Genomic DNA, 27536 nt, shown 5'->3' with positions numbered 1-27536 from the left:
ATAATACATATACATATATAATCCATACTAATGATGAAGGAACTGAGCTCACAGTGTTCATTCAGTGAACTACTCAGTTTATTTTGGCCTCAGAAATGCTCACTCTGTTTGTACATCACTGTCAGCAATAGACTCATTCTGCTGTGTGGACAGGAACACATGTGACATCACTTCCTGTTTGTTTGTGACTGAAGAGGAAGAAGTTTACAAGGAATCATTTAGAAGAGTTTCAAACATCAACTGATTGAATGTGAAAACGTGTTTGTGAGTGAAAGAGACAGACATGTACAGACTGAACTGTTCAACAGTCAGAGTGTTTCTCTAACAGGAGACACTCTTTACACTCAGCACAGGGACACTGAGGAACCAGACCAGACCCAAAACCCAGGATAAAGAGTTTGAGTGAATGTGGTGTTGAAGGTGTGGAGGTGGATCAGAGTGTCAGAGGAGACTCTGTAGAAGGACAGAGTGCCAGCAGGACAGTCCACATACACTGCTGCTCTGTTAGAGACAGAGGAGGAGGAGGAGGAGGAGGAGGAGGAGGATGTGTGTCTGTTATTGTGACAGATAGAACGAGGACCATCATCAGAGCACCACAGACTCCAGGACTGATCATTGTGTCCAAACCAACAGTCTCTGCCTCCTTTCCTTCTGATGCTTCTGTAACTCACTGATATATAAACGTCTCCTCTCCACTCGACCTCCCAGTAACAGCGACCAGTCAGACCATTTCTACACAGCAGCTGAGGAACATCAAATCTGTCTGGATGATCAGGATATGACTGAACCTCCACATGTGTCACCTTCCTGTTGTTGTCAGACAGTTGGAGCTTTGTGTTCACTGTGTTTGTGTCGATTGTGAGTTGACAGGAATCTGATGGAGAGAACAAACACAATCCAGCTGCAGTTATTGATCCATCATCTGTTCATTGATTGACACTTTGATGATGACTCCTGACATGATGAAGATGGTTGAATGTGTGCTGCTTTGTTTTCATGAATCCCATTAAAAACACACTTACACTTCCTCAGACCTGGTCTCAACCATCGGACTCCAGCAGGCTCCACCCTGAAAGGAGGAGGGGTCAGAGCAGTCAGCATGCACACATGGACATTACATGGCTCTCACACACACACTGTTACACACTGAGCTCAAAGCTCGGCTCCACTGTTTTATTCAAAGAAATCTACATTTATTTATCAGCACATTTAAAAACAGCTTGAGCCAAAGTGCTGCACAGAGTAGAGATAAAATAGGAAACATACACAGTAATTACTATAAAGACTCGTCAGAATTGAAAGCTACAGAGTACAAATGTGTTTCCAACCGGGTTTTAAAAATGTCGAGTGTTGGTGAAGACCTGATGTGAAGGGCGACTGTTCCAGAGTTTGGCTGCAGCGATCGATAAAGCTCACCTCTGTTTTTACATCTAGTTCTGGTCAGAAGCTACTTATCTGCAGACCTGAGGGCTCTGCTTGGATTATTTTTGTTAAAGACAGATAAGATGGAGCCAATCCATTCAGAGATTTAAAGACTAGGAACAAGAACTGGAAGTGGATTCTACGACGTACTGGTAACCAGTGGAAAAAGCTGGAAAAAGCTGGTGATGGGTCGTCTAGCACAGACCCACTGCTGGAACCAGACAATTCATGAGGGAGAGAACTGTGACAGCGCCGTTCCTTCACTTGACCTCAGTCGCTCTCGTCTGCTCCCTCGTAACACTGCTCTTTATTGAGGTTACATGAATATGCATAACTTTATTAACATATGACGTCTTACACAGGTATGAACAAAGAGTACCAGTCTGTGCATAGTGTAGGTGTGTGTGTGTGTGTGTGTGTGTGTGTGTGTGTGTGTGTGTGTGTGTGTGTTCCAGATGTGACCCTGTGAAGACTCCCCAAAGCTGGTGCTGACAGTCCAGCGGTCCCCCTAACAAAGGGCTCTTATACTTAACCAGACACAGAGTAGGTGTCCTCCTATACCATAAATCAGTAAGAGAAGGTACGGCCTCTCTCATGACCCCAAGGTGTGTGTGCATGTCAGAGCACTCTGGAAGGCACACAGAGTCTTTACAGACTACTAAGGATCAAACCTCTATCATTATGCAATCGATTATAAAACTCTAAGCATATATGAGTAAACATTTCTAAGCATAAATGACAATCAACAATATAAACCTTACAGCTGGTTGTAATAACAGAATTTATTTGTTTCTCAAATGAGAAAGAGCTATTGAGAAACACTCCTAAATCTTTACTTCTTAACTTTTCCAGTGGGCCAAGGTCAACATTATCTGCTAATGCTAAATAGGCTGCCGTTATTAACTAATGCTAATTTAATGTGAATTAGCAATGTGAGTAGCTAATGCTAACACTATTTCCCGTAACTTTATAACAATGTGAATGGCTAATGCTAACACTCTTTTCCCTAGCATTACAACAATCTGAGCTGCTAATGCTAAGTAGGCCGCCATTAGCACCTACGTCTAATTTAAGGCAATTACGCATTAGAACCTAATGTTCATATCGTTTTCCTTTGCTTTATAACAATGTGAGCAGCTACTGCTAAATAGACTGCTGTTATTAGCTAATGCTAATTTAATGCGAGTTAGCATCATTTGCATTATAACGATGTGAGGAGTTAATGCTAAGTATGCTGCCATTAGCAGCTAATTCTAATTAGAGGTGAATAATTATTACCAGGTAATGCTAATATCGTTTTCTCTTCCCTTTTAACAATGTGAGCAGCTAGTGCTAGGTAGGCTGATGCTAGCAGCTAATGTTAATTTGATGTAAATTAGCATTATGTTAGTGAGGAGTTAATGCTAAGTAGACTGCCATTAGTAGCTAATGATAATTTTAGGTGAATAGGAATTGACATCTAATGCTAATACCATATTTTCTTGCTTTATAACAATGTGACCAGCTAATGCTAAGTAGGTTGCCGTTATTAGCTAATACTAATTGCCAGCTCTGTTCTAGGATGCCCTCTGGACCCAATGGAGGTGGTGAGTGACAGGAGAATGGTGGCTAAGCTGCCGTCCCTGTTGGACAAAATCTCCAACCCCATGCAGGAGACTGTAACAGCACTGAGCAGCTCCTTTAGTGGCAGGCTACGGCACCCACAGTGTGGGACGGAGAGATTTCGCAGGTCTTTCCTCCCCACTGCTGTCAGACTCCACAACAAAGACTTTAACTGAACAAACACACACATCCACACATGTGTAATAACACTAAGTGGAATACTCTTTTCTGGCATCGTTGTATTTTTACTCAGCTGTTTACAGCATTTGTATTCTATTTTTATCCTTTTGTATATTTTATTCTATTTTATTCTACTGTATATAGTATTTTATTTAATTTTATTCTATTCTGTACAGTTGTGTACTGTATTTATTCATATTAAGAAGTTTATGCTAAATAGGCTACCATTAGTGGCTAATGCTAATTTTAGGTGAATAAGCATTGGCAACCAATGCTAATACCATTTTCTCTTGATTTCTAACAATGTGAGCAGCTAATGCTAAATAGGTTGCCGTTATTAGCTAATGCTAATTTATCTGCTAATGCTAACAATGTTTTTTTCTTACATTTTAACAATATGAGTAGCTAATGCTTATACTATTTTTCCTTCCAGTTTAACTTGCATTATAACAATGTGAGCAGCTAATGCTAAGAAGGCTGCTGTTATTAGCTAATGCTAATTCGATGTGAGTTACCATTACCCGATAATGCTAACACTTTTCCCTTCCCTTTTAACAATGTTTGCAGCTAGTGCTAGGTAGGCTGATGCTAGCAGCCAATGCTATTTTGATGTGAATTAGCATTATCCGCTTATGCTAACAATGTCTTTTCTTTTCTTTTTAATAATACACCATTAGTGGCTAATTCTAATTTTAGATGAAAAAGCATTAACAGCTTATGCTCATACTGTTTGCTTTGTAAGAATGACAGCAGCTAATGATATGAAGTCTACTGTTATTAACTAATGCTAATTTGATGTGAATTAGCATTATCCGATAATGGTAACTCTTTGGTAATGCTAAGTAGGCTGTCATTAGGGGCTAACTCTAAATAGGGGTGAATAATTAACAGCTAATGCTAATACCGTTTTCTCTTTCCTTATAACAATATTCCCTTTCTCCTAGCTTTTTAACAATGTGAGCGGCTAATTCTGAGTACGCTGTTGTAGATAGCTACTGCTAATTTGAGTTTAAATTTTCCACTATTTTCTCTTACTTATTAAAAATGATAGTAGCTAATAATAATACTCTTTTCAGTTGGGTAACAACGAAGTGAGGAGTTAATGCTAAATAGGCTGCTTTTAGCGGCATATTCTAATTAGGGGTGAATAATTATTAGCAGCTAATGCTAATACTGTTTTCTCTTTCCTTATAACAATATGAGCAGCTAATAATAATTTCATGTAAATTAGCATTATATTAGTGAGGAGTTAATGCTAAGTAGGCTGCCGTTAGCAGCTAAAGGTAATTTGAATAAGCACTAGAGGCTAATGCTAATACCTTTTTCTCTTGTGTTATAATGTATAAAGGCCTACTTAGCAATAGCTGCTCAAGCTGTAGAAAGCAAGGGAAAATAGTATTAGCATTAGCTGCTAAATGTGCACTTGAGAAAAAAATTATTGTGAATTCAGCTGTGAATGTAGAGTTTCCAGTATTTAAGCTTCGATCTCCAAATGTTAGCTGCTCCTGTCTGCCTCTTTGTCACACACACAGACTGAAATGATTCACAGCCTTGTTTCATCCTTCTGTCAGTGTCACTGACAGTCACTGTGACTGTGGACATACAGCATGGGAAACATACATATGGCTGACACTTTATTAGGTACACAGTGGCCACTATCTCAGGTACAATACACCTGTAACCTAAAAAAGTGTATCTAAAGTTACAAAATGTTGTCTCTGTCCAACTATTTATGGACCTAACTGTAGGTCTACTTTTAATGAAACTCTCAACATGACTTATCAGTTCTCATTACTGTTCCTGCAGACCGACTCCCTGTACTATCCAGCTAGACTAGTGTGTCTGTCCCTGTAAATATTCCTGCATGTGTGATTGTTCATGTATCATCTGCAGGAAACAAACAGGAAGTGAGTGAAGGACACATGAAATGTTTCCAGCTCTTCCTTCTCTATTAGACATTCTTCATACCTGAGAGTGTCCAGTCTCCAGCCTGGATCCTTCAGTCCAGCCGACAGCAGCCGCATTCCTGAGTCTCCTGGATGATTGTAGCTCAGGTCTAGCTCTCTCAGATGGGAGGGGTTGGAGCTCAGAGCTGAGGCCAGAGAAGTACAGCCTTCCTCTGTGATCAGACAGCCTGACAGACTGCAGACACACAAAACAACAATCAATCTTTTAACAATCATTTTCTGGTTGTCACAATAACATCTATCCATTTACATCCATTCAATGTAACTTTATTTAAAAGTGACAATTCCCAACACACAACAGTCATCTCAAGCTGTTTAACAGTGTAAGGTAACAGCCTCCAATATTAGAGAGAAAGCCCCAACCATCAGACAATCCACTGTGACCAGCACTTGGTGATGGTGGGAAAGAAGAACTCCCTTTGACACAAAGATCCTCCCAGTAAAAACAGGCTCCAGGAGGAGCATCTACCCTGCCTGAGCCTATAGCAGCATAACTAAGGGATGGGTCAGGGTCACCTGAACCAGCTCGAACTATAAGCTTTATCAAAAAGGAAAGTTTGAAGCTGATCTTCAAAGTAGAGAGGGTGTCTGTCTCCTGAACTCAAACTAGGAGCTGGACACCAAGTCCAACATACCCAGGCTGAGTCGTTAGATTACTCCAAAGTAAAGTCAGAAAGTCATTATTTATGTCACATTTTAGTGTAAATGTAGAAAAACTGTCCAAAAGTTATTTCTCAATATGATATTAAACAGTTTAAATGGTGAAAACAGCTGTAAAGAAAACAGAAAGAGTCAATAAAAGCCTCTTTAAAGGGACATTTAAACTGGTGATTCTCCTTCTCTGCTCCATTTCCTCTCTAGAGTTCCTGTTCCTAAGAGGGATTTGATTGGCTGAATGTCCTTTTAGCTTTTCTTTAGTTCTTTGGGTGCTAATCAAAGAGGAAAACACACGAGTCATGTGACGTGACATAAGGAGCGCTCTGATTGGTTGGGACTGACGAACTATGGTGCAAAGCTTAGCTTTGCAGAGGCAAGAAAATCTCTTAGATAGGGATGAGACGCTCCACAGTGACGTTTCCACACTTTGGAGCTTCTGAAGATGTTTGCTCCAACGCGTGGTTCAAACACTCAGATCAGATCGCCTCTGAAGGCAGCGAGCTGTGACTGCTGTGAACAGTGTTCTCACTCCCTGTGTCAACATACATGAGGCTGTTTCAGCTGCAACACACCACAAACACCTTTATATAACTAAATATACTGAGAGCACACTGCTGTGGTTGCTGTGGTAACCATCCATATATCCAGCTGTTTGGGGCCGAGTCTGCTTCCTCATCCTTGGGAAAAACCCTCAAAATTTGATGTGTTTTTTTTTTTTTTGGGGGGGCGGGGGGGGGGGGGATTTGGTTTTATTTGTTGTTCTACAAACTGTGAAACAAAGCTAGAAGCCACTGTGGTACAGTGGGGGACTCAAACCCGGGACCCAACCTGCTCCAACAACAGTCAGAAGGATTTTATTAAGTCTCATTTTCTGTTCATTAGGAAAACATCAATAATGAAGAGCACATGTTTATAGAGGCACATTCAGAAAACCAGGTGGAAATGTCTACCCATATCACTCATGGGAAGGGTTGCCGCTATAAAAATGATGGTATTACCAAAAATAAATTATTTATCTCAATGATCCCAACTAAACCGCCGCAAGATTGGTTCAGATCTCTAGATTCATATATGTCCAAATTCCTTTGGAAAAATAAACCCCCACGTATAAGCTTAAAAACACTACAAAAGACCAAGGATAAAGGAGGATTAGAACTACCTAACTTTCAGCACTACTTCTTAGCCAATAGGCTTCAGTTTATCTCAGGATGGCTAAAACATACCCTCTTAGATGAACCTTGGCTAGATGTAGAACAAGCACTTTGCAATAATCTAGAGATTTCAGATCTACCATTTATCAGCTCAAACATGCAACGACATGAATGCTTCAAAAGCGTCAACATCAGCTCTTCTCTGACAGCATGGTGGAAGTTTCTGAAGTTGACAGAGTCTTCATTAATCCCATGCAAACGTACACCTATCTGGAACAACCCTGACATATTACAAAAACAATAATATGATAAACTTTTCAGATTGGAGTGGTAAAGGAATCAAATATTTAGAACATATACTAGAAAGAACAGAATTTATTTCATTTGACAGACTAGTTACACAATATGGGATCAACAAGAAAAGATTTTTAGAGTATCAACAAATTAAATCCATAGTAAAAAAGAGATTTAAACTGGGTCAAGATGAACTACAAACACCACCAAGTGTGGTTCAATTTTTTGCTCTTAAAACCCCCAAATTACTATCCATAATATACAGAATGCTTTCTAAAACAGATGAATCAATATCACTTCCTATTGCAAAATGGGAAGCAGATTTATCAGTTAACTTAGACCAGAACTTCTGGTCTCAGATTTGCTTAAAAACCTTTAATCTAATTAGAAATCCCAGTCTTCAATTAATTCAATACAAAATACTACATAGAGTGCACTATACAGGTCATCGGATGTTCAAGATGGGCTTTATGTCTACCGACAACTGCTTACACTGCCAAACCAATTCACCGGACAATTATATCCACGCTCTTTGGTTCTGTCCACCAGTTCAGAAGTTTTGGCGCGAGATATGTGAAGACTTATCAAAGTGTCTGAAATGTAACATTCCAACTTCCCCTTTAGTATGTTTGTTGGGCAGCTTAGATAATGTCACTACGGAAAAGAATATAGCCCATATGGTTTTCACTGCCCTATGCATAGCCAAGAAAACAGTCCTCATGAACTGGAAAAATAAAAATAATCTTAATTCTAACCAATATAGAAATTATCTATTAGATTACATTAGTCTTGATACAGCCTCTGCCACCACATCAGATCAATTGCTCTGGGCTCCTTTGATCAGCTCTATCACCTAGTGGGGGTGGGGGGTCATAGTTTAGTCCCACCTTCACTGTTGTGATTGGTGTGGGGGTAGGGACTGGCTTAGGGCGTCGGGGGGTTCCCCGGGAGCATCTTCCTTGGGGGGCTCAAACCGGGGTAGCGGTCATGGCCAATTAGCTGCTCTGTCGGCTCTTAGGTGACGGTTTCCTCGTGGCTGCGTGCAGCGGGGCTAGGGGAGGGTCTGTGCTGACGGACGTGGGTTACTGACCTGGTAGCCTGGCTGCCCTGGGGTGGATCCGGGACAGGCGTGAGGTTCTGGGGGCGCTCTGTCTCTATCCCACGACTTAAACATTCACATTACTCACACTCTCATTACACATACATATAGGATCTTGGGGGTGGGCACGCTACACGGAATTCAAATTACCAACAGGGTGTACACCTCACCCCCTGCGTCGTTGCCCACCTCTCAATTTTAAATACACGTAGACAGTGAGGGCCAGCAGTAGGGGCTACGCGCTTACCTGCTGCTCTGGCAGGTAGCTCCATGCCCTCCTGGGTTTTAAATGCACCTTAGAACACACATTCATCAACACTACATATGAGCGGGTGGAGGGAGGTTTGGAGTCTTCCTACACCCCCGTTCTCTGCGGCCTGCTGGAGCGGGGGGGCTAGGAGGAGGAGTTTGCCATCCAACTGGGGTCTGGAGTGTGGGGCCTCCCTGCTGCTGCGGAGTCGGGGCGGTCTGCTTCTCTCCACCGCAGGGAAAAGGGTAACACCACCTGCGTCTGGGCACAAGGGTACCTAATCCTGGGGCTTAAAGTATGCTTGGGGAGCGTGATTGTGTGTACAGCGTCTCTTTATGTCTGTCTCCACGTTGGTTGAGTGTTGAGTAATTGCAATCGAGAGCATGAGGGTGGGAATGGATGTTTGTATCTGTGTGTGCCTGTATGTCTGTGTCTATATGTCAGGTTGGGTATCAGACGCCACCTCTCTGGGGACATCTCAGGTCCTCCAAGGTTTGGAGGCCTATCTCCCCCCACCACTTCCCCTGCTGGTGGCGGATGCCCTCAGACATCGGTGCGCTGGTGGTTCTCTGTGTCCGGGGTTGGGTGCCCAGGTACACACCGGCTCACTCCTTGGCAGCTGCTTATCGGGGCTTGGAGCCTGGGGCTGGCTCGGGCTACTTCAGAGGTGGGGTGCCCTTGGCATCTCGGCCTGGGGCTCGGTCACTCTGGCACAGCTGGCTGCCGGCGGAGCTCACTGGCACGTCACTGCAACCCCCCCTGGCCTCTGCTCCGCGGCTGCTGAGTGACCCCTCATCTGGGACTCTCCTCAGCTCTTTCTGGGATAGTGGCGCGGCTGCCCCTCTGTTGGTCTTCCTTGGTCTCTTGTGTTCTGGGGGCCTCTGGATGTCTGGAGTTTTGATCTCCTCCACACCTGCTTCATGCCCTGGAGGACGGGGCAGTGGCCCCCCACACCCTCTAGCAGAACATTACATGAAGGAACCTTTTTAAAAAAATCAAGCGCGTCCATGCTCACAGGTGTACACATGGGTGATCACACACACAAACTACACCCTTTTTGGCTCCTACCTCAAAGCACACTGTGCGCTGTTAATCTTACGTGCTGCACAATAATGTTTAACATTTAGTATTTACTGCCATATTCCCATATATCATTGTGATGTTGTTTATTCTATTACTCTTGTTTTCTTCAACTTGTTTTCTTTTTTCTTTCTCAATAGGTGATCCAGGTGGTCAATATGTATTCTTCTTTTTTTTTTTTTGTTTGTCTGCTTATTCTGTTTGTTTTTGTTTTTTGCCCTTTTTCCCCGTCCTTCTTCCCCGCTGTCTTTCTTTCCCTCCTTCCTTCTCCCCTTTCTTTCCCCCAGTAAAGTCTGTCCCGCATACAACAAATGAAAATAAAATAAACAATTAAAGGTGACTCAAATAGACCATTACGGCAAGGCTGGGATGGTCCATTTGGTTAAGTAAATCCGTTGGGCATCTTTCTTCGCCTTTAGACAATAATTCTAATGGCAAAAGATCCAAACGGGACAGGCAAAAAAAAAAAAAAAAAATCAGAAAACCAGTCTGAGTGTCTGACGCTGTTGTCAGAAAGACGCAGTCGCAGCTTGTGGGTGAAGTTAGCTGGTTTGCTAGTTAGCTGCTCTGTTAGCTAGCTGGGAGCTAACTTACGCGAACATTTGATGCTAAACTGTCTAAACTGTGTGAGCAGCATTCATTGCTGCTCTGTGTTACTCTCCAGCCTCTCTTTAACTTAGTCCTCTCAGTTTTTTTTCTCCTTACAAACTACAAAAACTTCTTTTTCAGTCACACCCGAGCTGTGGCTAAGGCAAGGTTATTATCGTTAACGAAAACTAACGAACTAACGAATAAAAAACATTTTCGTTAACGGAAATAAAAATAAAAACGAGACTTTGCAATAAAAGGAAAACTAACTAAAACTGAAATGACCGTTCACAAAACTAACTAAAATTAACTGAATTTATAGAGAAAATGTGTTTAGTTTTCGTTGATGTGTATGTGTCATACGTTAGTCTAGGGTGAGAATGAAGTGTATTTTCCAGGTTATGTTCTTGCTGTGCCTTATTATGCCAGCAGGTGGCAAGTACTTCAGTCGGGTCGTCTGTGTTGCCGCTCCGTCCACGAGTCCAATTTGGGATTACTTTGAATATGACTGTGTTTTGGATAAAGCAAGTGTCTTGTAGTGGAATGAGACAAATTATGAGGGACATTTCTAAAGGGAAAAAAATCCCACAAACCTTAAAGTGCACTTGAAAAGCTCACACAAGAAGGCTAACCTAGCTTACCTGGAGAAGGTAAGGGAGCACGCCCAACCCTCATCCCCAGAAACAGAAGCTAACCCCAGGCAAGGCAGCGTGATGCATCCCGAGACAACAGGACTGGGATATCTACATAACTGTGTGAGTCAATTGCCTTAACACCCGGTGCTGCAAGAGTTAATAGTCTCATTGGGGCCAAGATATACATTTTATAGTTGCCTGGTATCAATGGTTGTTCATCTGCCTTTATTTATTTATTTAAAGAACCCATAGGTGGGAATGTGAGTTGTCTGTCTCTGCGTGTTAGCCCTGCGACAGACAGGTGAACTGTCCAGGGTGCAGGGTATGATAGCTGGAATAGCAACATACCCAAGGATAAGCAGAAGAGAATGACTGATATGATGAAACTGGGATTTTGTTACACTTAATTATTGCAAACACAACTAAAACTATAACTGAAACTAATCAAAACTAAACTGAAACTAAGGATTTTCAAAAAAATAAAAAATAAACTAAACTAGCAAACAATTGGTAAAAACTAATTAAAACTAATATAAAATTGAAAATCTGAAGTCAAAACGAAATAAAAATAAAAACTAATGAAAATTGCAAAACTATTAAAACCCTGGGCTAAGGTGCTACCAGCACGCAGGTTCGGTGTGTCCAAATTCATGGGCTGCATCCTCCTGAGGACACATTTGTAGACCCATAACGTCACAGCGACGCGCCGAAGGCTGTCCAAATTCCTGGGCTCCTCCGAATGCAGCCGACAAATGCGTCCTCCTTTTCCCCCAATTTGAAGGATGGGTCGGGTGTGTCCTTCGTGACCAACGATATCCCAGAATTCATATTGCGGCCCGGCCAAACTCCAGTTTCCGGTAATGGCGACCGCTACTAAGGCTATGTCCACACGTACACGGGTATTTTTGAAAACGGAGATTTTTCTATGCGTTTGCACCTTTCGTCCACACGTAAACGGTGTTTTCGGTCACTGAAATCAGAGATTTCTAAAAACACCTGCCTGGGTGGATATTTTCAAAAACTCCGTTTTTGCATTTACGTGTGGATGAGGAAAACGGAGAAAACGCAGCGTCAAAGGTGTGTGCCTTTTTTGACATCACAGTGTGCGCCACGTTATTGTTTCGGTGAAATGAATTTCTACAATACTGTTACTGTTAATTGTCCTCTGCAGGGTTTAAATGCTTAGATATACACACACAGTTACTGTCCCTCCACACATACAACTCGGTTCTGCTTCTATGCCCCATCTTTGTTTACTATTTCCCACCAAGGCTTCTAGACTTCTGATTGGCCAACATTTGTACACGGTTAGGAATATATCGCCACCTGTTGCTTTGGCATGTTCCTTGCAGCGTTTTCCTTCATTTCTGCGTTTACTTGTGGACGGGATTATTTTTTAAAATGAAAACAGAAAATCTCCGTTTTCAAAAATACCCGTGTACGTGTGGATGTAGCCTAAGTTTTAAAATTACTCTTATTAATGTTCCTGGGTCACAAAATAAACTTTTAACATATTTTCAGGTGAGAATGTGGCTGTATAAACTTCAAATACCTGATCGGTTTATCAAGATATTGCATATTTGCAAAAGTGCTACGACGTTTTCGGAGATGTCTGTTACCCACCAGCTCGATAGCTAGCCAAGAGCTCAAGGGTTACTGAAGCCGCAGAGAATGGCACAACCCTAACTCCCGGCACATCATTTTCAGATCACCGCGGACTTTCGCTACTCATGTTACTAATATTACTTTTAACCTATGACTGAATCTATATCACACTTAAAGCTTTCTGTAAATGAAAGAATCAGTGAAAATGAGGCACTTGAGTTGATTTTAAACACAAACTCTGAACATAACCTGATCCAGACCAGGTTATTGGTTCAGCATCAGTAACCATGGTAATGTAGCCAGGTAGAAACAGAGCTAGACAGAGACAGACAAACTTTTATGCTTACAATCACACATCTCCAGTTAACCTTGCATGCATGTTTTTGAACTGTGGGAGGAAGCAGAGAACCTGAAGAACACCCACAGAACACACTATCACTCATATTTACAGAATTATAATCTAATTAGATGATAAAGTAATAAATTATTTGGTATTTTAATGAAAATACATTTTAGCAATTGCTTATAAGTCAACAATTATAGTTAAAATAAGTGACAAATCAAACAGTCAATAAAATCTTCTACAGCTGAAATTAATGTAGACAATGTTGGGGGAGGAAGTAAAAGTAAAAACCAGAGACGATAACTACCAAAATAAAACAGGAAGTGAATAACATTCAAGCTCACTTTAAGCTCAACAGTCAAATTCTGTTTTGTATTAATCTATTGTTTTGAATTGTTGTTTACATTTTATGTTTAAGTGAGGCAATGAGTCATATCACTATGACCAAATATATATTTCCTCTTTTCAGTCAGAAATAATCAATTGATCATATTTTTATTAATAAATTTTTCTGAAAATCAAAATCTGATATCTGAACAAACAGCTCTGTAGAAACCTGTAAAAAAAATAATACTGGAATTAACCTAAAAGGTTTGGTGGATAAAGCACTGCTAAAATAAAGATTTTGGACTCAGAGGAGCAGATGGGACATTTCATTGCAAATGAAAGACAGAAAGTGAACAAATATCACTAAAAACCCCAGACACTAATTTCTACATTAATCCTTTAAAAAAAAATCAATTTACTGTTTATGCAGTAATAGAAATCAGGTTTAACATGATCATCAGTGGAAAATTTTAAATCCTGACCTGAGAGTTTCCATTTTACAGTGTGGACTCTTCACTCCAGCAGACAGAAACTTCACTCCTGAATCCTGCAGGTCAGAGTTACTCAGGTCCAGCTGTCTCAGACTAGAGGACTGGGAGCTGAGCACTGAGGACAGAGCTTCATAGCCTCTCTCTGAGAGCTTACAGTGACTCAGTCTGAAAAATTACAGATAAACATTAAACAAACACTGTTTTTAAATTGCAATGAGGGTGCACTAAAGAGTTATTAGATTTAGCAATTAATCCTGTTTTTTTACTAAGAGTCAACAAATGGATGACACTGACATTTGTTAACTGACAATGGTCAATCAATTCTAGTATTCTATAGCAAATGTCAATTGGGCTCCATGTGCCGGGCAGTGCATTAGCACCTGTTAGGAATAAAATAATTCTTAATGTCTGTAAAAGTATTTTTAATGTCTATCTGGTAAATGGTAAAATGGTAAATGGCCTGTATTTGTATAGCGCTTTTACTAGCCCCGCCTAAGGACCCCAAAGCGCTTTACATACCCAGTCATCCACCCATTCACACACACATTCACACACTGGTGGAGGCAAGCTACAGTTGTAGCCACAGCTGCCCTGGGGCAGACTGACAGAAGCGAGGCTGCCATATCGCGCCATCGGCCCTTCTGGCCAACACCAGTAGGCGGTAGGTGAAGTGTCTTGCCCAAGGACACAGCGACCGAGACTGTCCGAGCCGGGGCTCGAACCGGCAACCTTCCGATTACAAGGCGGACTCCAAACTCTTGAGTCACGATCTGCTCATTATATTGTTTTATGTACTTTAATAATGAAGGCTTGTAGAGCAAGGCCACCTTTGACTCACAAAATGTGTTCAGCCAGATTGAAAAACAGGAAGTTTTAGTGCATAAGCCATATTAATAGATAAGACACTGAAATGAGGAACTTTCCATATAAGCGATGTTTGAGACTGTGTGACGTGTAAAGTACCAAAATAACACCATAAAAGACACAGCTTCTGATTCTAATGTTAGAGAGCTCTTGCAACTGGCGTTTGAGCTGTGCAGGGGTCTCTCTCTTTGGAAGATGATTGAATAAAAAGAAATATAACTGTTTTAAGACACTATGAGTCGGTTTTTCTCTGTTTTGTCATGGGGAAAAACAATCGGGACCAAAGTAGCTGAAATATTGATTACTAAAAAAGATGGCGCTGGAGTGACGACAGCCTTTCCAAGTAGCTCTGCAACACTGCACTTTTTTTCTTAACTTTAACTTTTTTTTAGACTAGGCTTTCAACCTTTTTTCCCCTTCCTCAAGTTACTCTACTTATACCTCTTAGATATAGCGATACAAGATGGATAATGTACTTTTTAAAACTTCTGGAACCAGCTCCTTCATCTATTCGAGAGCGGAGCTGCTGGTACTGAGAACAAAGACACAGCGACACAACATCTGAGATAAAGAGGAGCTACAGAGGCTGCAAGGCTGGAGCGAGGAAAGAGGATCACCGGAGGCGATTCAAACCATCAATCCCGACAGTGATAATGGGCAACGTGAACTCGCTACAGAATAAAATGGACGAACTGTGTGCTCTGAACAACCACCGACTATACCGTGAGTGCAGTCTGTTTATCTTCACGGAGACGTGGCTAACCGAGCTAACACCACAGGCTAACGTAGACCTATGCGGTTTCACATCCGTGAGAGCCGATAGGGACATGCAGGCCAGCAGGAAAAGCAGAGGTGGGGGACTCATTGTCTACGTTAACAACAGATACTGCAACCCTGGACAAGTCTCCGTTAAAGTTTCGGTATGCCGGCCGGACCTGGAGCTGCTAGCTGTTAGCTTGCGGCCATATTATCTACCTCGGGAGTTCAGTCATGTGTGTGTTTACATCCCTCCGAGGGCCGACGCAGCAGCTGCCTGTGAGAAAATACACACAATAACAGCAAGACTGCAGACACAAAACCCAGAGGCTTTCATTATTATATCTGGAGACTTTAATCATGCCACACTGGATTCTACTCTGGCAGCTTTTCACCAGTTTGTGAATTGTCCCACAAGGAGCAACAGGACAATTGACCTATTGTATGCTAATGTGAGAGATGCATACAGAGCCAACCCCCTCCCCCCACTAGGGAAATCAGACCACAACCTGGTTTATCTACAGCCACAATACACACCCCTCGTCCAAAGGCAGCCTGTCACAACACACTCCATTAGGAGATGGACCCCAGAAAAGGAGGATGCTCTGAGAGACTGCTATGACACCACAGACTGGGATGTGCTCCTGAGCCCACATGGTGAGGACATAGAGGGGGCGACACACTGTCTGACAGACTACCTCAACTTTTGTGTGGACACGGTCGCCCCTGCTAAGACAGTACGGTGTTATCCTAATAACAAACCATGGGTAACACAGGAAGTCAAAGCTGTCCTCAACATGAAGAAGAAGGCTTTCAGGAGCAAAGTGAAGGAAGAGATGAAAGCAGCACAGCAGGAGGTGAAACGCTGCCGGAGGGAAGCAAAGGACACCTACAGGAGGAAGGTGGAGCAGAAGTTGGAGAGAAACAATATGAGGGAGGTCTGGAATGGTGTGAAAACCATCACAGGCCACAACACCAAGAACAGCACAGTGGGGGGGACTGTGGAGAAGGCAAACGAACTCAATAAGTTCTTCAACAGGTTTGACCAGCCCACAACCCCCCCACCCTCACCTTTACTACAGAGCCCTCTCCCCACTCTCCTACCTCCCTCGCTTCCCCCCCTTCCCGACACTATGACACCCCCCCTTTCCAATTCCTCTCTCAGCAGCAAGACATCTTCTCCCCCCCCCCCCCCCCCCCTCCCCCCTCCTCCCAATCATCTCCCTGTGTCACAGTGGATCAGGTCAGGAGACAACTGAGGAAGCTTCGCCCCAGGAAAGCAGCAGGCCCAGACAAGGTGTGTCCCAGGATGCTAAAGGCGTGTGCTGCTGAACTTGGGGAGCCGCTACAACGAGTCTTCAACCTCAGTCTGCGACTGGGGAGAGTGCCCGCCCTCTGGAAGACATCCTGCATCATCCTGGTCCCCAAAAAGAACCGGCCCAATGAGCTGAATGACTTCCAACCGGTGGCACTGACGTCACATCTCATGAAGACTTTAGAGCGGCTCTTCCTCAACCTCCTCCGACCACAGGTACAACATGCCCAGGACCCACTACAGTTCGCATACAAGGCGGGTGTCGGAGTGGAGGATGCCATCCTGTACCTCCTGCATAGAGCTCACTCACACCTGGATGGGGGAAAAGGCACGGTCAGGATCCTGTTTCTTGACTTTTCCAGTGCCTTCAATACAATCCGGCCCTGTCTGCTCCAGGAGAAACTGAACAGGATGCAGGTGGACCCTTGCCTGGTCGCTTGGATCTCCAACTACCTCACTGACAGACCACAGTACGTCAGGCTGAAGAACATCACGTCGGACACTGTGGCCAGCAGCACAGGAGCACCACAGGGAACTGTGCTGTCCCCTCTTCTCTTCACCCTGTACACCTCTGACTTCTGCTACAACTCTGAATTATGCCACATTCAGAAGTTTGCAGATGACACAGCCATCATGGGGTGTATCTTGGATGATCAGGAAGAGGAGTACAGAAGTCTGGTGAGGAACTTTGTCACTTGGAGTAACACAAACCACCTGCAGCTCAACACCTCAAAGACTAAGGAACTGGTTGTGGACTTCGGGAGGTCCAGAGAAGGTCCAGTGCCGGTTCAGATAGAGGGGGAGGAGGTGGAGGTGGTCAACAAGTACAAGTACCTCGGGCTGTGGGTGGACAATAAACTGGACTGGCCATGCAACACAGAGCACCTGTATAAAAAAGCCCAAAGCCGACTGTACTTCCTCAGGAGGCTGAGGTCTTTTAACATCTGCAGGAAGCTCCTGAGGATGTTTTACCAGTCAGTGGTTGCTGGAGTACTGTTCTATGCTGTAGTGTGCTGGGGGAGCAGCACAGCAAAGAAGGACTCATCCAGGCTGGAGAAACTGATCAGGAAGGCTAGCTCTGTGGTCGGCATGAAACTGGACACTCTGGTGTCAGTGGCAGAGAAGAGGACACTAAAAAAGCTGCTGGACATTATGGACAATGCTGGGCATCCTCTGCACACGGCCATAAACAAACAGAAGAGTCTGTTCAGTGACAGGTTGCTTCTCCACAAGATAAGAACAAACAGACTTAAAAACTCCTTTGTCCCACACACCATCAAACTGTTTAACTCCTCTCTGGAGGGGAGAGGGAGGAGAAACAGGAGGACAAAGGAGGGGGGAACAACGAAGCTGTAGTGCCTCTTCACTTCACTGTGTGCAATACTTTTTGTGCAATACTTTGTTAAATAGTCAACAGTGCAATACACTTTAATATTTGAAATGTGCAATTCACTTGTATTTTTATTTTTTATTTTTTTCTTCACTTGTATTTTTATTTTTTATTCTTATTTATTCTATTTATCCCCTTCGTATTCTTTATTCTTTATCTATATATGTCTCTGTATTTATATGTGTATATATATGTATATATAATATTCTCCGCACGCTCTGTAACTTCTGTCGGTGTTGTGCTTTTTTGGAAACCGAATTTCCCAGAGGAACCCACCCGAGGGATTAATAAAGTTCTATCTTATCTTATCTTATCTTATCTTATCTTATCTTATTGATTATTGATACTCTCTCTGCTCATTAAATTATCATAAAACTATTACAGATGTTTAACTGACTTTTTTTCCCCATTTAGTGGATTCTTATTGGTTAATTCTGTCAATTGATGAAAAGCACAACATAACTTGATCTCACCCCAGAGTATTCAGTTTACAGTGTGGACTTCTCAGTCCTGCAGAAAGAAACTTCACTGCTGGATCCTGCAGGTTGTTTTTACTTAAGTCCAGCTCTCTCAGTGTAGAAGACTGGGAGCTGAGAACTGAGGACAGAGCTTCATACCCTCTTTCAGAGAGATCAGGGACACTCAGCCTAAAAAACAAAAACAAAATAAAAACACAATTTGAAAACTGTAATTTGATAACAAACTGTTATCAAATGACAAGTTAAATGAACTCTCCAACAAGTTACAGAGACTCAGTCTGGGGGAACAGAAAATGTTTTAAAAGTGCACGAGGTAAAGAGATTAGAAATGTGGCAGATGATTATAACTTTAGACTAAAAAGGTCCCTCTCGCTCATACATTTAGTAAAAACAAGAATAAACTCTTATCTTGATTTGCTTAGAATTTTTATTGACCTCTTATGCTAATTCATAAAGAATATGACTTCATCTGACCTGAGAGACTTAAAAACAATCAAGCATGCATGATTAAATCTGTCAGCAGCTGCAGATCCTTGGAACAGTACTGGTGATGCTGATTGTAACATATAGAAGTGAACTCTTCAGCTGAGCAATAAGACCAGAGGAGGAATGAGGGAGTTGATCGCCTATGGCTCCATCACAGTCTTTGAAAATCTTCAGTCAGTACAGAAAGATGGTGCTAAGCTTTTAACCAGCACATCAAATACACTGGACATTGCTCCACTTTAATCTCTTCACACTGGTAACCAGTTCATTTTAGGCGTTATTTAAAGTTTTAGTCCTTACTTTTAGTCCCAGTCTATATTTCTGACAATCCTACAAATCTTCTCACATCTGAGATCTTCCAGTCAAAGGCTGTTACTGGTCACACTAACTCATTTATTCATTTATTCTTTAACTAGTTTTGAGCTGTATGGTGTTCAGTGTTTGCTGTTTAATGGTTTTTCTTTATCTTCTGTGTTTTTTATTGCCTGTTTCTATTGTAAAGCACTTTGTGGTTTTTGACCCGTGAAAGCTGCTGTATAAATAAATTTTATATACAGGATGATTCTGGATATGACTTTGATAAAAGCTGACACCCATATATGTTTTAGACACTCTGACATTTACTGATGTTATCAAACATTAACTATAACATACTGTATTTAGTGCTGATAATCATGCAAATAAATATGTTGAAGTTTTTAAGGGTCCATCACACATTACACTGTTTATGTTATAAATAAAAGACATGAGTACAAATGTACTTACAGAGCTTTGTTGGAAGCTTTGACCACTGGCAGCAGCCTCAGAAGAGCCTCCTCTGAAGCAGAGTATTTCTGCAGGTCAAACACATCCAGATCTTTTTCTGATGACAGTAAGATGAAGACCAGAGCTGACCACTGAGCAGGAGACAGTTCATCTGTGGAGAGACTTCCTGATCTGAGGGACTGTTGGATCTCCTCCACTAGAGAACGATCATTCAGTTCATTCAGACAGTGGAGCAGATTGATGCTTTTCTCTGCAGACAGATTCTCAGTGAGCTTCTTCTTGATGTACTGGACTGTTTCCTGATTGGTCTGTGAGCTACTTCCTGTCTGTGTCAGCAGACCTCGTAGGAGAGTCTGATTGGTCTGCAGTGAAAGACCCAGGAGGAAGCGGAGGAACAAGTCCAGGTGTCCATTTGAACTCTGTAAGGCCTTGTTCACAGCACTCTGGTGGAGAGACTCTTTTTTTCTAAAAAAGTTAGACCGCTTGGACGTTGTTTGTTGTCCTTCCATTAGATTGAGTCCAGAGTTGATGAAGGTCAGATGGACATGAAGAGCAGCCAGAAACTCCTGAACACTCAGATGGATGAAGCAGAACACCTTGTCCTGGTACAGTCCTCTCTCCTCTTTAAAGATCTGTGTGAACACTCCTGAGTACACTGAGGCTGCTCTGATATCGATGCCACACTCTGTCAGGTCTGATTCATAGAAGATCAGGTTTCCTCTCTGCAGCTGATCAAAAGCCAGTTTTCCCAGAGACTCCATCATCTTCCTGCTCTCTGGACTCCAGTGTGGATCTGTCTCAGCTCCTCCATCATACTTGACCTTCTTCACTTTGGCCTGAACCACCAGGAAGTGGATGTACATCTGAGTCAGGGTCTTGGGCAGCTGTCCTCCCTCTCTGGTTTCCAGCACATCCTCCAGAACTGTAGCAGTGATCCAGCAGAAGACTGGGATGTGGCACATGATCTGGAGGCTTCGTGATGTCTTGATGTGGGAGATGATCCTGCTGGCCTGCTCCTCATCTCTGAATCTCTTCCTGAAGTACTCCTCCTTCTGTGGGTCAGTGAACCCTCTGACCTCTGTCACCATGCCAACACAGTCAGGAGGGATCTGATTGGCTGCTGCAGGTCGTGTGGTTATCCAGAGGCGAGCAGAGGGAAGCAGTTTCCCCCTGATGAGGTTTATCAGCAGCACATCCACTGAGGTGGACTTTCTAGGGTCAGTCAGGATTGTAGTTTTGTGGAAGTCCAGAGGAAGTCGACACTCATCCAGACCATCAAAGATGAAGACAACCTGGAAGTCTTCAAAGCTGCAGATTCCTGCTTCTTTGGTTTCAGTAAAGAAGTGATGAACAAGTCCCACCAAGCTGAACTTTTCCTCTTTCAGCACATTCAGCTCTCTGAAAGTGAATGGAAATATGAACTGGATGTCCTGGTTGGCTTTGTCTTCAGCCCAGTCCAGGCTGTATTTCTGTGTTAAGACTGTTTTCCCAATGCCAGCCACTCCCTTTGTCAGCACTGTTCTGATTGGTTCATCTCTTCCAGGTGAGGCTTTAAAGATGTCTTCTTGTCTGATTGTTGTTTCTGGTCTGTCTGGTTTCCTGGATGCTGTTTCAATCTGTCTGACCTCATGTTCATCATTGACCTCTGCAGTCCCTCCCTCTGTGATGTAGAGCTCTGTGTAGATCTGATTCAGAAGGGTTGGGTTTCCTGCTTTAGCGATGCCCTCAAACACACACTGGAACTTCTTCCTCAGTGCAGATTTGAGTTCACACTTACTCCACTGGAAGTTCCTAATGGTAGTTCCTAAAAGAACCGATAGAAAAAAAAACATCAATCAAATTATCCAAAGGATATATTTCCAGTCATTGAATGATTAATAAATTTTCCCTTTATCCAAAACTTTAAATCTTTAGATAAATCCTCTTACTGCTCTGCAGACGGTCAGCCAGCTCCTCCTGCTTCATTCTCCTCAGGAAGTCCACTGTGATCTTCACAAATGCCTCTCTGCTGCTGCTCCTCCGACTCTCTAAGCATTCTGGGTAATCTGGACTCAGAACCTTCTGGATCTTCTTCAGCTCGTTCTTCACAAAAGTGATGATGTTGTCCTCCAGCAGCTGGAACAGAATACTTTATGAATGAGCCAATCGGACTGAAATCATGGAGCCAAACATCAGATCCATGTTGGACACACTGACAATCCACTGGTCTACAAAGAGCAGCATGGAGATGACTGTGAACAGAATAGATGTAACAGTAGTTGTTGTACATGTACAGACCATAAATATGGAGTCCAGCTGTGTTTGATGCTGCTGGGCAGACTGACCACTGGGAACCTCTGAGCTCTGCTGGTCCACTCTGTGGAGGAACCATGAAGGATTAGATCCACACAGGGTAAAGATCCAGGAGTTTCTACTCAAATAACTTCATCTGAATCAAGTTTGTCAAGTTTTAAACTCTCAGATTGTGAACATATTAGTAATTTTCAGTCTGTTTTCATGGACGTCCTTTCAGTGGTGATGTCAGAGATGATTTTGAAGAAGCTCATTAAACTGAACCATCAGCAGATCACTGCTCCAAAACCAGAACATGATCCGAGGTCTCCCTCCACCACCAGAACACCAGCTTTACTAACGTGGTAGATCAGTGTAGTACAGATCAATAACTGATGAGTCATTTGATCAAAATCACTGAGTGCTTCACATCTGACCCTCTGATGTTTCTGTGGACATTTTACATATTTAATGAATGTCTGACAGTTTTACAGTCATTCTATGAATACAGTGGAAATGTTGTGTGATGCACGATCTGATATCGTCGTGTTGGTGTTGATCCCAGATCATCATATTAAATGTTGCTCCAGGATCAACATTGCAAGTGACCAATCAGATTGTTGTGACGTCATAATTTTGCGACTTCGGGAAAAACCGCCGTAAAACAAAAAACTGTACTTACGGTGTGAGAAACCGCCTCTGTCCGCCGATCAACGGACCCTCCCTATAACCCTTTAATAAACGCTAAGCAGAATTGATATTGTCCTTGCAACATTGGAATTTCATAAATGCAGGAATGGCGCGCAAAAGAATAACATCACAACAATGTGATTGTTCACTTGCAATGTTGAACCTGGAACAACATTTTGATGATGATCTGGGAACAACACCAACACGACGATATCAGATCATCCGTTGTGTTATAGTCTCCATGTTTTTTCCAGCATCATAAATTCTTAAGTTCAGAAAATTGTATTATTTTTTCACAGCTGAAAAACAACAACAACATTTATCCTCTATTGAAATCTTTAGCTGCTGGGTCTCTGTGTGACCTCTCAGACTGTTTAACAGATCAGACACAAAGAGAATCAGAGCAGCTCTTTAAAGACAAACATGAACCCACTCAGGTCACACTTTCCCCACAGATATGAGCATCACTGTCCTCAAACAGCAAAAGTCTAACATTTGGATCTTTTCTCTTTCATTGTTTTCTTTTTAATGAATCTTTGTAACAATCTGAGGATGTTTCAGGTCAGATTTATCCAGGAAACACAAACATGTAAAGGAGTCATCACAGCTCTCTGACCTCATTGGTCCAGCTTCAGCACTGAAGTCTGGATTATAACCTTTGGACCAGTCACTCCTCACAGACGGACAGCTGGACCCTGCAGACTGTGACCTCTGACCTCTGCAGACACAAACATGATTGAAGCAGCTGTGATCACACAGACTGCAGATGATGCAGCTGTTTCCTGTCAGTAACATCCTCTTAGATTAGAGTTTAGCTTTTTACAGGAAAACCGGACAAAACTGATTTTTGTTACAAATTCATTTTCATTTCCTCTCAGCTCACAAACACAGTCAGAAAATCAACCAGAATCAACACTGATTATAATGTCAGTGCAGAATTATTTCTGTTACTCAGTGAGTTCAGCTCTCTGACCTCGTTGGTCCAGGTTCACCACTGAAGTGTGGAGTTAGATCTTTGGACCGGTCACTCCTCACAGACGGACAGCTGGATCCTGCAGACTCTGCTCTGTCCTCCTCTTCCTCCATCATCATCATCTTCAGTCAGTCTGAGAGGTAAACCACAAACACTCAGTGAGTTCACATTAACAGAAGTAACTGAGTTACAGTCGCTGACCTCTGACCTGTCGTGTAACCTAGAAACCAGGTCACATGATCCACATCAGGTGAAATAGTGTCACTGTGTTTTCAGGTTCTTTGGGAAGAATTTGTCAAACTGAAGTGTTTTTAAATAAGCATTTTGTAGGTTTATGTGGTTTATGTTCTGTTATTTCTGATAAATTGTGTGAACATTTTTATTAACAAACATCTTAACAAATTTATTATTTGCTTTATTAACATCCCTTTTCTTTAAAGATGCCCGGTCCTTTTCCATTGTTATAACCCATTCATATCTTCATCCAGGAGAATGTCTTTGTTACTGCCATCATAAACTATAAATTCTGTCAGGCGGTCAGTGATGTCATTCAAGTCTGCTGAGAGTGTTTGCAAAGTGATCAGGCGAGCAGGACAAAAACTCCACAATATAGCTGCCATGAGGTGTAAATATCGCTGCAGGTGTTAACCTAAGCTAAAATCTGATATGAACAATTTCTACAACATCAAAACACAGCTAAAACAAGCCATGACTGTTACACGTTCGAAATTGAGGGAGAGAACAAAACCAAGACAGTCCAGAAGGATTGGGTCAAAGCAATCTTTTATTGAGTACACGAGCGGGAAGACAATTACTGCACAACATCAGCAACGATCTTCACCAAAATTATACTTCAGATTGCTTTTATAGCATCAGGGTATTATGACGCCCCCTCTTGCGTTTACAAGCACATAATTTGCATGTTCAGAACATTCATGTATTTTAAGAATTAAATGCAAACACAGAGGTTCCTCTTTCTGGCATCTTCTTCCAAACAAGGCAATGGTCTCAGGCCTCTGAGGTCTCCATGGGCTGGTCCTCTCCACGCGTCACCTGTTGTCAAGAAAACTCTAGTGCAGCATGTTAGCTGAATGCATTCAGGCCTCTGCTCAAATCTGTTTCTAGGTTATATGTGGTATATATATTGTAGAATTAAAGAAATTAGTTTACTGCTGGACTGTATATAACCATCATCCTTATCATTGCATTAATTATCATTTCATCAAAGCATTTATTGAAGCTGCTGGCATTATGTTATAACTTGTATTACAGGTGTTATCATAATCAAATATTAACATGTTTATTACAGGTGCAGTTATAACCACTTTAAAATGATTGAGTTAAATATATATATCAAAGCTTATATGCTGAGTATATTGATACAGTAAAATAGTAGCTGAGCAAAGGCCTGAATGTATTCAGCTTCTTGTTGCATTTGAGTTTGCCTAGTAACAGGTGACAAAAAGAGGACAAGTTCGTGGTGACCTCAAAGGCCTGAGATCATCACCATATTCGGAAGAGGATGCCAGAAAGAGGAACTTCTGTGTCTGCGTTTATCTCTTAGAATTGATCCTTATCTGTAGAGGAGGCAAATAATGTTCTTAAGATGCAAATTATGTGACTGTAAAAGCAAGAGGGGGCGTTACAATACCCTGATGTTATAAAAGCAATCTGAAGTGTATTTTGGGTGGGGATTTACAACTGATGTTTTGCAGTTCACATCTCCCCACGCGGCGTGCATTCATTAAAATCAATTGTTTGACTGACCTCTTCTGGACCATCATTGTTTTACTCTCATCCTCAATTTCGAACCCGTAACAATATATATATGTGTTTTGTAAGCATGTGTGCAATCTTTCTTAAGCTCCCGGCTCCTTAACCAATGGATCACCCGAACATAACGCCGAATGACGCTTGTGACCTTTAATTACCTGGGAAAGCTTCAACTCTTTATGAGCACAGAACTGCAATGTGTGTATAGAGATATAACAATGTAAAAACGGTTATGACTGCACCTGTAATAAAGATTAATATGGTGTCAGTGTGTTTAAATGCCTCCAGGCCATCTTAAAGCTATATGTAATATTGTTAATGCTATGCTAATGCTATGAAATATATTGTAGCAATAAAACAATTTTCTTTTGACTCCTACAATTGAAATGCACAAAAAATGCACAGCAGCGCAAATGCACTAGAAAAGAAATTAACTTACCATCCCGATTTCCTCCGTTATCTTTGCTGGGAGCTGATAGCCTTTTGATGATCAGCAGTTACTAAGGCTAACTAGATCCCAAAGTGCAAGTGCACCTTTTCAGACGAAGTGCTAAAGAAATTTCCCTTGTACCGACCATAACTGGACTGGCCATCGGGCATACCGGGCATTTGTTCGTTTTTGCAGGCCAATGGTTTTGTTGTTGTTGTTGCTGTTGTTTTTGTAACAGTATAAACAGTGAAAGGTGGTGGATTGGCCATATGCTGGCCGATGTGTAAAATAACGAAATAACACCAGCATCCTTTTCTATGTAGCTGACAGCTGGTAACCGTGCAGGGGCGGGTCTAGCAAAGTTTTTGCCAGGAGGGCAGATAGGACATTAACAGGGAAAGGGGAGCTCAAAGAAATACTTTTCTTTCTTATTCTCACTTAAAATGTCAGGCTTTTCACAAATAATTATATGAATCTTACAACCAAAGTTTTCATCTGATGTAAGGTGTATAGAAATCATGCATATACCAACAAGACTGTACATCACCGTCACAACAGCATTTGTTTTCATTCAAAGGCTTTATGGCTTTTCCTATAATACCTGGTGGGCCGGTCTCTAGTCAAAATGCCCGGGCCGATTTTTTGTCCCAGTCCAGCCCTCATACGACCCAGTACTGGTAATTTTTCTTATGCCGATGAGGCATTATTTCTGTACCATTATTTAATTCCAGAGGTTTTTAAGTTATTTTATTTTTTGCACTTATTGACTTGTAAAAGCCTATATGACATATTTTATTTCAAAAATTATTAACCGCACAGAAAAGGCATTGTTTAAATATGTTAATTATGATTCTTTATGCAAGTTCTTCATGACTAAGCTAAGTGTCCTCTTTTTTGGAAATCAAAATATGGTCACCCTATTTTTGACCCCATGTTATAACAGATTAAACAAGATCACCTCCCTTTTGCCCCTATTTTTTTGGGGTGTAGGTGTTTAAGAAATGAGTTTAGTGAGATTTTCATCCAGACAATAAAAAGTTGTTTCAGTGATTCAGAGACAAACTAGTGACTCCACGACAGCTACCTCAGAAATAAACCTCTTCTTTGTTTTTCTGTTTGATACGATGAAATTAATAAACATGCAACATCTGGAACATGGAGGGAAATGTAATCAAATCTAAACCAATGAACATGAAAATCAGGTAACCACCAAGACCAAGCTGATTGCTTACAGAGTTCATACTCTAACTGCTAGCTGCTATGCTAGCTTAGCTACCTTATGTTAAAGGTCAGACTAAAGAAATAAGCTGATGCTGCTGGGAGTGACGTCACAGTCTAGCAGCATTTAGTTATGCAGCATTATAGTTAATCCTTATCATCTGCTCCTCTCACCTCTCTTTACCTCTAACAACAAGAACATTTAGCCAACAGTTTATTAGCTTTGGTGAAATTATAAACAGCCATCAGTGCGGTCACCTCCTTTAGTGCTGGAGCAGCAGGAACACCTTTTAATCTGAAATCTCCTTTTCTTTCTAAAACACAGTGACAGCAGGCTGAGTGAAAGACAAAAATCTTATTTAAAAGCCAAATATTTACCGGCGTCACTTCCTGCTCCAGGATTCAAAGACGATCAGCAGAGTTATTCCATTACTG

General features: G+C 42.0%; 2 protein-coding genes across 2 annotated transcripts in view; one reads left to right on the top strand and one right to left on the bottom strand.

The window, feature by feature from the left end:
• Nucleotides 1–27536, top strand: part of LOC134620315 (NACHT, LRR and PYD domains-containing protein 12-like) — a 290226-nt gene that overhangs the window by 105668 nt on the left and 157022 nt on the right. The gene's annotated exons all lie outside the window — the stretch shown is intronic.
• On the bottom strand, nt 61–27536 carry LOC134624175 (NLR family CARD domain-containing protein 3-like). The gene is made up of 11 exons (XM_063469161.1): nt 27480–27536; nt 23681–23813; nt 23324–23425; nt 22024–22102; nt 21675–21861; nt 19747–21550; nt 18490–18663; nt 13683–13856; nt 5173–5346; nt 1023–1069; nt 61–874 (listed from the first exon to the last, which is right to left on the bottom strand). Exons 2-11 carry the CDS (start codon nt 23800–23802, stop codon nt 345–347), a joined length of 3393 nt encoding a protein of 1130 aa, XP_063325231.1. The 5' UTR covers nt 23803–23813; nt 27480–27536; the 3' UTR covers nt 61–344.

The sequence above is a fragment of the Pelmatolapia mariae genome, linkage group LG3_W (assembly GCF_036321145.2).
Source record: "Pelmatolapia mariae isolate MD_Pm_ZW linkage group LG3_W, Pm_UMD_F_2, whole genome shotgun sequence".
Classification (NCBI taxonomy): Eukaryota; Metazoa; Chordata; class Actinopteri; order Cichliformes; family Cichlidae; genus Pelmatolapia; species Pelmatolapia mariae.
This window is presented reverse-complemented; position numbering and strand designations above follow the sequence as displayed.

Coding starts and splice junctions, on each gene's coding strand:
- LOC134624175 (XM_063469161.1), bottom strand. CDS start 23,802: ATGATGATGATGGAGGAAGAGGAGGACAGAGCAGAGTCTGCAGGATCC. Junction 1,070..5,172: donor TGGAGACTGGACACTCTCAG/GTATGAAGAATG, acceptor TCCTCCTTTCAG/GGTGGAGCCTGCTGGAGTCC. Junction 875..1,022: donor GAGACCAGGTCTGAGGAAGT/GTAAGTGTGTTT, acceptor TCTCTCCATCAG/ATTCCTGTCAACTCACAATC.